At 39.1% G+C, this 12509-nt stretch overlaps 1 protein-coding gene across 6 annotated transcripts in view; it reads right to left on the reverse strand.

Moving 5' to 3' along the window:
* GLRA2 (glycine receptor alpha 2) overlaps window positions 1-12509 on the reverse strand; it is a 123449-nt gene that overhangs the window by 74389 nt on the left and 36551 nt on the right. For 5 of the 6 annotated variants that reach the window (XM_015645219.1, XM_015645210.2, XM_015645236.2 and 2 more), the window contains exons 5-7: window positions 4063-4145; window positions 3044-3181; window positions 597-811 (exon numbers count right to left, since the gene is read on the reverse strand). In XM_015645219.1, coding sequence (XP_015500705.1) covers window positions 597-811; window positions 3044-3181; window positions 4063-4145 — 436 coding nt within the window. The remainder of the gene's footprint in view (window positions 1-596; window positions 812-3043; window positions 3182-4062; window positions 4146-12509) is intronic. The other variant, XM_015645245.2, reaches the window with a different exon arrangement.

The raw sequence follows: 12509 nt of genomic DNA on the forward strand, positions 1-12509 counted from the left end.
GAATGAGAGGATATTTTTGTGCATAGTTAGGATGAAGGTCTTCAGATGACACTTGAATGAATGGAATATGGACAAATTCTGCTGTGAAACAAAGGGATCAGCAGTTCCACGCTAGAAAGGTTCTCAAAAGAAATATTTTAGTTGCATATATGTTACATATGTGTATTTTATATATACAGTTTTGGGGGATATATTTATCTATTCATTGGACTAAGTGCTAGTATCTAGAAACATTGAGATGTATGACTCTTAATAGTCCAGTGTTTTTAAAGTCTCCAGTCTGAAAGAAATCCAGTAAGATATCTAAATATCTCAGAAAATCTGGTTTCTAAACACTCAAAAATAAGTGTCAAAACTAGTAGAAACTCATTAAAAATTAATACTGTTGCAGCATTCAGCCATGCACTAAAACAGCAGAAACATTCCTTAATCCAAAGGATTAATCCAAGGGTATCACAAGTTTAACATCACACTGTTACCACTTTCTCATGTATCCTTATCTGATGCATATTTACAAAGACCTTTCTGAAATTTAAAACAGTAGAACAAACATTTCTTATTAAGAACAAATCCATGGTACAAAATTATTTCCTTACTTTTGGGAGGGAAGCTCTCGATCCTGAGCTTTGGGTGGTCATTGTCAAAACTGTAGTGATACCCAGTGCAACTCTGGCTGGAGCAGCATCCATGTTGATCCAGAAAGAAACCCAGGATAAAATGACAATCAGCAGGCTAGGAATGTACATCTGGATTAAATAGTATCCCATCTGACGCTCCAAATGAAACTTGACTTCAATGCATGTAAACTTTCCTAGAACATGAAATTACTTTCATAAATGCTTTTTGCACATTTTTATCTTGTTTTCTGAACATAAGTTAGATGTGTGGCCTGTTCCCTAACCTAATACTGTAAGCAGACCCTGATACACACACACTGGTCAGTCACTTTTTGCATACTAGCTTGGGGAGATCATGGGACCACTGAAGTATACTGCATCCAGTTCTTGATATTAACTGAGAAAATGAATGATTAGCACAATTGTTTCACCTCCAGAAAATATAACATAATGTTTCTTTTCTCAAAATTCAACCAGCTTTTACATTAGTAAAATATACTGCTAAGTATTAAAAGGGGACAGCATTTTGTTTTTTTACAGGCATGAGAATAAGAAATCATGTTTGAACAGACAACTTGTAAACTACTACTCTTACAGTCCTAGGGTAAATAATACTCCTTCTCATTCTGCCAATGTCATTTGCCTCTGTCTGTTGATTATGTCTCACAGTAGAATCAACTCAAAGTCTACTTTGAATTTTGCTAGAAGTCTGATTCCAGGAAACCTAAACCATCCTCTTGTGGGAGGTGAGTGATTCTCCAGACAACTGAGAGCTGCTGCACAACAGTCCTGGAGGACAGAGGTTTCAGATTGCCTGACAGTGGAACTACAGCTGTGCAGCAGGAGATGCAGGGTCCTGAGCTGCAACAGCTCATCAGCTGCTACTGCAATCACTCTGTGCTGCTCTCAGAATAACTCTGGATTAGGTACTGTGAGGGCTCTCGCTCCAGGCAGACTAGAGGAAAGCCTCTCTTCCCTGAAGTGTCATGCTAGTGGTTTCAAAGGACCCCTTTTGTGTTGGTTGGAAAATGAACAAAGATGCATTTTTCCTTGTTCACCCTCTCAGGGGAAATTAGATCGTTTGCTCCTTTTTGTGATGTCCCTATACTTTTCTGGTGGTCTACAATGCTGAGTGGTGGGTCCAAGAGCTAGAACACAGGGGAGTGCAGAGGCTGTTTGACAAAGAAAGGAGTGGAGACAGAATCCTATTCTCTGACAGCTGAGAAGTTCTAAAATGAGTGAGCTGTGACTTGAAAGGCAGATGCTGAGACCTGGGCAGAAGCTGTTCCTGACCAGTCTGCCCATACAGAAGGGGACTGGGAAGGGGTGTGGTGGCCACCTGTGGCACAGTGGCATGAGTGGCACCTTCTGTCAGAGGCTCTCCAGACTTTTGTGGCACATCCTGGGCAGTGAGCTTAGGAGAAGGCTGAATAATGAGTTTTATCCACATTTTAATTTCATACCAAACCTGAAGGAGCAAACTACAGAGAAGAAAGTAGTGGGGATGCCAATCACAAAAGTTTTTCTTGCTTGGTATTTTGGGCTCCAAAATGAGAGCATTTATAAAAATTAAACCAAACAATTTTCATGAGAAGCAAATGTGACGTTATTTTTTACAGAGGCAGAACCTCTCACATTGTATTATTTCATAGAGTGAAACAAATGTATTTGATGCAACCAGATCGGATGTTATGCTGAAATGATGAAAAAGCTATTTTAGATGAGAAGGATTATATTTAATCCCAGAAAGCACCCAGAAAACTGTTCTCTAAATGCTGTCCCCATTAAATAAACTCCAAGCAGCCAAATCAAAATTTTAACAGAGTTTTCTCTTCTCTGTAAAACTAAAGCTAGAAAACACCACACTACAAACTCCTAAACAGCAAATGGAGGAAAAAAACTTCAGAGTATTAAACAAAAAGTTGATTTCCCAACATGTCTGTACACTATTCAGATCAGCAATGAAAACATTGTCTTTTCACATGCTACATTTCATAAATTAGATAATACATAAAAGCTGGTGAAAAAATAATATTTTCCTCATTAGCAATTTGATATGCTGGAGCAATAAACTAGGTTCAGAAAAATCAGTACTTTAAAAGTGATGACTCAATATTTAATAAAAGAGTTAGTTTGTTAAAACGTTTAATGTTATGGATATCAGAACAATTAGATTTTTAATCCATTTTTTAATATTTTAAGCACTTCAATTTTAAGGACATTAGAACACTAATGAAATTAAAGGAAATTTTGAAAATAAATCTTTCCAAAAAATAACAGAGAAATTTTCTTTCTATTCAAATTTAAAAATAAGTGTGACTGAATCAAATCTTAATTTATTTTTTTTTACCCATATTTTTCCATTACGAATTGGCAATAGATACTATTGGAACAATTGATAGAAAAAAAAATAGAATAATTCTCACCAGTGTTGTAATGTTTTGTGCAATAACCAAGTTCTTTATCTTCTTTCAAAATAAACTGTGGCAAGGTTAAACCCTCTGCAACTTGCACAGGCCCATCACTTAGCCACTCAAATATCAGGTCATTCATGGTGTAGCCAACTGCAATAAAGGAAACAGAGTTTATTAGATGGCAACTGACCAGAAAAGAGCAAAGGTTCTTATGTCTGAGAAGCATGTCTTTTATTGCAATACATGTTATCTCAGTTACATTTTCAAACTGTTTGGTTAACGACAGCACTAGTTGTCGGTTGCTATAACTACACCATTACTCTATTAAAAGAAAGATGTAAACACTGTTATAGTAGTGCCCAGGTTTCCCACCAAAAACTAATTTAGCTGCCCCAAACCAGTCTAAGATTCTTCAGGCACAAAGACAGGTGGCAGCCCACAGTTCACAGCCATACAGCTAAATCCTTTCCCCCTAAATAAAAAAACAAAAGAGGGTGGGCTGGTACCTACCGAATATTGGGAATGATCACTGGCACCTGCCCCAGTCTGAGCCGCTGTTGGGCTTGCCTGGGCAGGTTGAGGCAGTGCTGTGGTGAGGAGGGTGTGTGCTGGTTCCCCAGTCCTGGCCTGTGTTTAGCACACCAGCTTAGGTACCACTGACAGGACCTCTGCTTCATCGGGTGCTCTGCTTCCCTTTTCCAAAACTGTGCCTAACTCAGACACAGTGAATCCCTGGCTATGTCATAATTGTCCTCACTTTCCTGAGATTTAGTAATTTCTCCCACACAGGGCTGCTGTATTTACCCCTGGAAGTGATGCAGCTCTGATGGGTAAGGTGATGTGACCCAGGAGGGAGAAAGATAAGCAGCACAGAAACGAACAATCCTCACTTTATGGTGATAAACATAATTCTCTTACAAAACACAAATAGTGAGCCTCGCCACAAAAATGTGATAATGTAAATACAATCTAATCACTAAATGTTAGGGTAAAAACCTGTTATTTGACCAACAGAGCAATTGGGTACTCACAGCTCTCCAGTTGCATTGTACATGTCTGTACATCCATAGGAAAATTCTTCAAGTCCATGGGACAGGACAAGGTTAAAGTAAGCCTAAAATTAGAGGGGGAAAAAAAAATATGTTAGACATCTACAAGTTGCATCTAGAGGCCCATACTTAGAGTTCAAAGGATCAAGACCAAATCTTAACATCTCAAAGGCTGGGCTCATCTCCCCTTTGAGCTTTTAAGCAGGTGAGAACTGTGGAGACAAAAAGTGTGAGCAAACTGGTCACTCCCTGGCTGAGCAGAGCAGAGAAAGAGAAGACAACACCAGGTTAGTAAGACATGCTCTCCACTAATGCACCAGTGAATGTTTTATGTACAATACTGAACCAAATAATCCAAAAGCTGAAATGTCTGGTCATGGAACACATGTTTTTAAGTTTTATTTTGGAAAAGCAAAAAAAAAAGGAAACAACAAACATGGAGGTTATTTAAAAGAGTGCTTTTGTTCTGTTGGAACAATGAGTCCCATTTCCAAACCTTCATTCTTACTGCATAGCCACTAAGAGATGGAAAAAACCATTATACAGTAAAAGAATCACATTGCATTAAACAAGTACAGATAGAAGAAAGTAAGCCTAAAGGAACATAATCATACAAAATATATTTATCTTTTAATTTTTCAGTTGTTATTGTCCCAGATAAAGCATAACTTTACTTAAATGGGAATACTTTTAATGTTTCTTTCTTTCTTCCTTTTTTTTTAGTTGATGTAATCTTTTAACATTTGATAGAAATCTATTTCAAGACTGTCTCTTCAGTTTTATTTTTTTTTTTTATTTTGTGTGAGAAGAAACCATTTTTAACTAACCAAGATATTGGGATGGTCTAATTACAAACAACTAGCTTTGATAAACAGTATAAATATTAGGATTTTGTTTTAAATAATATTTTAAAAGTACATTTTTATTTCTGATTACATTCAGCACAAAAAAAACCCCAACACTCTGAACAAAGAACGCAAAAAAAACAACCTTCTGTTGCCCATTTATTATGAAGGGCAGTAACAAGACTGATTTGAAGGGACACTGAAACACAGAATAATAACAATAATCTTTTAGTTATGTCAGTGAACCCACAGGTCAGCTTTTTAGAAGTATAACCTTGAAACTATGTTGTCCCACAAATGTATGTGATCTCTGCAGAGAAATACTTGAATAAATTTTGTCTCCCACAATGATTTTGTGGTTCTTACCACATTCAGCTGATTCAAGGTCTTTTAGTCTATTTCTACACCATGTGAAGTTTTGGGGACCACTTGGCTGGGACATCTAGCCACATCACTGTGACAAAAATATGACACTTAGGTAACTGAGATCCAAAAATTCTCACCCAGATCTAAGATCACAATCAAGATCATTGCTGTTGCCTACATATGAGCTACCTAGAAAAAGCCACACCATTTTCATCTTTACACAGTCTTCAGCAAACCAGGTGATAGTACCAGGAAATTAGAGATCACATTTATGTGCCAGTGAGATGAAGAAAAGTCCCCAGTACTCTTCTCAACATCACCATAGGAAGTAAACCCACATTTAACCTTTGGGACAAAATAGCAGAAATATTTAAAAAAATAAAATTGCCATCTAGAGAAGAAAAGTGTATCTAGTAGGCATGTGTCATTGAAAATCTGTCCTTTCCTGATTTAAATATTTTAAGTCCTTGCAAATATTAACTAGTCTCATTTTCGCTAGGTAATTTCCTGCATTAAAGACTGAGCTAATTAAGTTGCTAATCCCCAGCATTAACAAAACAGTGCCTCTGTCTCTTTCCTGAAACATTACTGTATCAAACTCCCTTCCTGTCAGTCATCTTCTAAATATGGCTTAGATGTTTTAAGTTCTTTCCAAACATGACTTTATGCAAATGCAGCCTTTGTTAATATGTCATTTATTTGCATTCATTGTAGTAGGCATGGGCTATTCTCCCCTTGGATTTTACTGACTGTCAGGTGTGGACTGAACACTGATTTTGTTTCCTTTCTCCTTCATCCCTTTCTACACCCCAAAAATTCAAGTCATCTGGGGGTTTGACTAGAAACATGGTCAGGAAGGTCCCTTGTTATTTTAATAACAAATTTATGAGAAAGCAAATACACCCAGTGACAGCTTTCAAGTTTCAGGAGGAAAAATAATCTATCTCCATCAGTATAAGGTAGATAGATCATGTTTTTCCCCCTGGAGGTGAAATGAGAAAATTATGTAGGCTTCTTTTATAGGTCCACACAAAGCCTAATGTCCTACTTTCTCTTCCTAACCATTGATGTCTTTCAAAAAGACTTAATTATTCTCTCATCACCCTGAAAAATGAAAAATAATTTCTATTCACTGTGTTGATGAGACTAGCTCAAGACATCATGTTTATAGTTAGTTATAGTTCTACCTTTACCTGTTGTTCACCTCAGCACAGTAGTGATGCAGAATTAACATCTTTGCCTTTAATCCCATTAACCAGCAGTAATGCAAGAGGTTAGAGCTTTGCATCATCCACAGATCCACTGATTTTCAGCAAGATTACTACATACTAAATGTTCAGCAGCTGGAATTTGAAATAGATCCACTGAAGTCCATGGTGGTGGGTCAATTTATACCAGTTGACTCCTTTTCAGTAAAACTATGAGTTTGCAAATGTTTCCAAACCCTGATGCCATATCATTATCTATATATCTATGTTAATAGGAGATAGGGTCATAAATAGAAAATGTAAGGTAGAATCAGCTACCCACACTGCTGATAATAAGTATCATTGACAGAAAATATTTCAGCAAAAAGAATGTCTCACACTTGGCAAATTTAAGAAGGACCCCTGGAGGTTGGGAGCAAAGATCAAATTTAATGGGGAATTACACTGCTGAATACTTTAATCGTTAATAAAACAGAACAAACTGCTACAGAACAATTATTTTATTTTCCAGGCATCCCGCCACCAAGGCATTTGAGATGTATAAACAACAGATTGGTAGTGGAGAACCATAAAACACTGATGGGAAGTGCTTTATGAACCATCTGTAAAACTGAAGTGAGAAGAAGCTGACCAGGGACTTATTTTGCTTTCCATAGTGTGAGCACCCTCCACGCCAGGCCAGCCAGGCCCAGGTGGCACAGCTGGCTCACAGAAAGCTCTGGGGCTGAGCACGTTGTGTTTTCCAGCTGAGCAGAGAGGGCTCACGAGGGAGCAGGAGAGAGTCACGTCTCCAGTGCCTCAGCACACCAGGCAAAGTGCCAGGGACAGCAAGCTGCCTCAAAGAAGAGGCAAAGCTGCTCTCTTCTTTCCTTCCCTGCTCCCTCACCCAACCCACAGCCAAGGAATAATCAAACCCTGGAATAATGCAAATAAGAGCATGAACAGAACAAGATACAGAACCAGAGCCAGAAAACAAAGAATGAACAATTAACTGCCACTGTGACAAAAATAATAAATAGATAAATAATGTCACCGAGCAGCACTGTAGCACAGACAGGGCTGTAATCCAAGGACTCCAGGGCAGCATTCTCTGTATTATGTTTTGGACCCTCTTCCTGAGGATTCCCTTCTACACCAGGCAGGTCCTTCTGAGCAGCACCTGCTGGCACCTAAATGCCTTCAAAGTGCAGCAGGGACTTCTCCACTCAGGATTTCATTCAAACTCCCCTCTTTCATTCCCTGGCCTTACTATAAAGTGCTGAGATATTACTAAGACTTGGCTTGTGGGCTTTTCTCTCTTGCCAGCCACACTCAAAATGTTTAATTTCTGGTCACCCCAGGGGCCCACTTATAGCATCATTCAGAGGTCTGCATTCCCCAAATTCTGCAGGCAGGAAGGCAAGGTTTTCCGGGCTGTGGCCTCCATCACAGAAATCAGAATAAGATATCTCATGGGAAAAAATAAATAGCCTGACTGCTTAATCAGAAACCCTCATGCTGGTTACCTTTCACACCTGAACTTGTTTAGCAACGTCAGTGTTTTGTCCTGGTGTGAGCAGCCACGGCCCCAGATGGGCCAGCAGCAGAACTCAGCACAGGCACTGCTGCTGCCCTGAACACAGCTGCTGCATGCAGCATGCATCCGTCCTGAACAGGCAGCGGAGGGGTGCCACACACGTGCAGCCAAGGGGGCTCAGAGGTGTTTATGTGCAGCACAGCCAAGTTCTGGGCTCGGTGCTGGCCGAGATAATGTGTTGCCTGGTCATGCTTCCACCACTCCTGCCTTTATCCTGTTCTTTCTTCAGCCTGGAGACATTTTCCTCACATCCTGCTATGCCTGCCCATCTACCCTACGTCTCTCCCAGCAACACCTACATGACACAGAGCCCAGACATTTTCCTTTGCCTTCTGGTCTGTCCTCACAGCCTCTCCCCCTCCTTCTCCTGTTTACCAATTCCTGTTAAATGCCACTCCCACCTGTTTCAGGGTATTGACTCTTGAGGCCAGTCTGCCTTTGACAGCCGACCCCCAAAACAGCACCATCAGTAGAGGGTAAGGATCTAGAATTTTAAAAATATAAAATCATTCAATAGAAATAAAATGTTTGCAAATAGATTATTCTCAAGATGATTTCTAATCTCATTCTTTCACTTGAATGCTAGGGCTCCCCACCATCACACCACTTCTCTGGTAATCTCACAATGCACAAAAACACTTCAGAGTACCACACAGACAGGCTGCTTGTGAATGGACTGCAACACAGATCTGAAGTAATGAACTGCTAGTATTGTGTTGAACACTTAGGGAATTGTGTTTACACATTACATAATCCAGGAATGTGCGTTTAAAATAAATTTAACTGAATACGTAATTTTAACTGAGATTAGACATATTGCCTTGTTTGCAGCAACCACTGAACTGAATTCTAACCCACTCCTTTACAAGCAGCTATCACTCCTTAGCCTGATGTCTTGCAAGACACCCAAAATTTCCCTCGATCTCAGTGACATCTCATCCCAGAGGAGGACACTGGTTCCACAAGAGAAGGGCTCTGGGGACCATAATACATGATATATCATGACAGGGGAGTACTCTTCATTAGTTATTCTGCAAGAAAGGTTGGTTGTGAGTGGGCTACAGAACAGCCTCCTCACAGAGTTTTTTCTAATGATAAATAACTAGGATCAGCCCTGTTACATACAGAAATACTGTTGGGAATTTAAAAAGTCCTGTAGATAAGGGCACAAATCTCTTCCGTCTGAAAAAAAACCCCATGATTATCTCCTCACTAGCATGAAAAGCAACAAATGCCTCACCATGAGTAGGCATCATGTTAAAAATAACATTTTGTTTCTATTCTAATCCCTCCATTCTTTCACACTACCCCCATCTGCACCTCAGCTGCTGGGACAAGAGATTTCACAATCTAAGATTTTATGCTGCAAGTACCAGAACATAAATAGCACATGCATGATCATTGGCAGCATTGGCTATGTGCCATTTTTATTAAAAGACTAATACCTGTGCAAACCCCTCAGTGTTGGATTTAGTGAGACAAGAAGGATTTTTTTTTCCAGCATTGTTGAATCTAAAGATTCTATTGTAAATTATAAGGTTTCTGAATTTTTTCTTAAAGCTCCAAGCTGACAATAAAATTAAAGATATTTTAGTAGTACATTTTTACTTAGAAAGATTAAACTCCTGATCCTTCTAGCTGCTGAAATAACATTAAAATATTGCCTAAGCACAAGCAGACAAAGTTCCCTATTAAACTGGCAGGGAAGATGAAGTTGCACAGCAACCATGACAGCATTGCATGACACAGGAGCAAATGCCATTCAGGCTAGTGACACTGAAACAGGGAGGAGAATCTAAAATCTCTTTATATTCCTCCCAACCCCCTCCCTTGGGTGCCTAAAAGAAGGGCACACACACTGATCACTTATCAGAAGGCAAGAAAAAAATAAAAATTCCCAGTGGCATTCTCCTTTTAAATGTCTTTTTATTTTGTAGTCCATCTTATTATTTTTTTCAGGGACCTGACTCATCATTTTGAATGTCAATTCTGGTAATTTTCACAGTCTACATGCTTTGTCCTGTTAAATGGAACAGTCAAACTGACTGGTTTTTTTTCCTTATTTTTAAGGGAATTCCTCTCTAATATTTGTCATGTTCTGTAGCTTCATTTCTGCCAGGTGGGAATGGGCTGAAGTCAGGCTTAGAGGAGAACGTGGAATTCTCTCTGCTATGGCAAAATGTGAGTTAGAGGCTGGAGTTTCACCTACTGCTGTTTCTGAGCATGTTCTCACTCCCTCCAGTGCTTTGCTTTGCTTCATGTACTGCTTAACAACACAGGAGCTGGCACGGAGCAGGGTGGTGGATTTCTCATTTCAGGCATCCCACTTCTCATTGTAATGCAATCACTGTCTGCAGATACACAATGCCAGCACATGAGCTGCCAGCAAATGATTTTCCAATTATTGCTCAAACAAATTTATGAAATGAAATTCAAGTGTGATTGTATGTAACAGTTAAATTCTGTAAGCACCTGTTTCCTTTATGTGAGGAACAATATTTCACCTTTTCTTTTTTTTTTCTGTCATTTTCTATCTTATTTTTCCTGCAGTGTGTGTTTGGTATGGTGTTGCTTTCCTCCTGGCATGATGACATCTCTGTTCTAAGCCATATATTTCAATCCAATTGGCAAAAGACCTTTATCCCTGGGACCATGTTCTAGGAAAACATGCTTTTTTATACCATTTAGGAAGGGTTCCTTCACCTACATCATTTCACACCTAACCTTTAACTGCTCCAGTGTGAGTTCAATGGTTAAATGAAGTGATTGATCACCAGGAGTCGAGGACAGGCATTGCCAGTGGCCATAAGGAGGGTGGCACACACTGTATTGGCTGTGCAACCATCCCCTTGGCACAGATATCCACAAGTAGCCACCTGCCAGTATTTCTGATCCTGACAGCCAAGATCAACTTCATGTGTACAAATTTGTTCTCCAGCAGCATTTCTCACTTTTTTTTAAATAGAACAAAGTCTTCCTTTTTAATTGAGATGCAGGAATACTATTTTCTAATATTATTATATTATATATATTATATAATATTAATACTAATAATTCTACAGCTGTAGAAGTGACATTTCATGCCATCAAACCTGGTCATCAGCTGCCACCCAGAGTCACATCCTCCCAACCCTTTCAAAAATGATCAAAGTTCATTTCATGGTATGAAGTGTGTGTGTGTGTGTGTGCCCCCATTTCTGCTGGAATATTGTTGCAGGAATTCAAGGTGTAGAGGGCTGTAAACTTTGTAACTTCCTCTGTGAGCTTACTTATGACCAGTTGAGAGCCATTTGCTCTCCTGGCAGCATTTTCCTTCAGCCTAAGCAGCTCCCCTCTTGTGTTTGTATTTACCTCCAGTGCTCTCCTGCCTCATCTGGGGACGTGTGGGGCATTAGAGGAAGAAGTGAGGCAGTACATGCTCAGATACAATGTTCATATCCCTGCTTTGCTTTAAATGCCTTATGAAGTGAAAAGCAACTAATTTTGTGTCATTAAAATGTAAATTATTCATTTCTTAAGCAGTATAATCAATGGGATTTTCACAGTAGCTATGTTAGTTGCATAACAAAGTACCCACATTAGGCTTTATTATTTATTTAGTAGAGTTTGGTTTTTGTTATGCAAAGCAATTTCTCTAAAATATCTAAATACAAGAAAGTAAGGGTATTGGAAACCTGGGGCTAGATCCTCAGACTGAATTTGTAGATTGGGAGGGAATGAGAAAGGGAATAGGTGATGCAGTTAGGAGAATATTTGGAAACAACCCCAAAGATGAGAATACTCTGAGCTAATTTATTTAAAAGGTCCCAAAAGGAAGGGGCTGGAGTGAGGCTGGAAGGAGAGGCAGGAGTAAGGACAAAAAGGAAAAAGAAAGAAAGGGTGAAAAAGAGAGAGTTAATGATAATCCAAGGACATTGGGTTCAGCCATAATGAGAACGGCTGCTTTTCCCACAAAAGACCGCAATTTTTTAGTTTCTGAAACCACTGCTATTATTGTAATCATGCTTATGGGAAGACAAATTTATCAAATTCACTGGATTCACATAACATACAGCCACATTTTGGGAAGTGTCTATGTCCCAGTAACATTCTGCAGCATAATAAAGTTTAGTGATTGTGGCTCTATAAGGTCACAGCCCACAGTACATATTAGCTGCCAAACACCAAAATGTTTTAGATGTTCCCTGTTTCAGTTAGCATTTTCATTGACTATTCTTCAATGTTTTGGTTTGGTTTAAATGTAGAAAATGAAGACATTTTATGCTTTTAGAAAGTCAGGGCACTTATAATGGGGTAGTGTACCGTGTTACCAATGCAAGAATGAAATAATTTTCAGTGAAAATGTCCCTGTGATTATTGACATTCACTTCCAAGGGAAAATTGCCACCCTGTCAATACCAGTGTTGTTCTGATAGAACCTGAGGTAACAGATAT

This window comes from Parus major, chromosome 1 (genome assembly GCF_001522545.3).
Source record: "Parus major isolate Abel chromosome 1, Parus_major1.1, whole genome shotgun sequence".
Taxonomy (NCBI): domain Eukaryota; kingdom Metazoa; phylum Chordata; class Aves; order Passeriformes; family Paridae; genus Parus; species Parus major.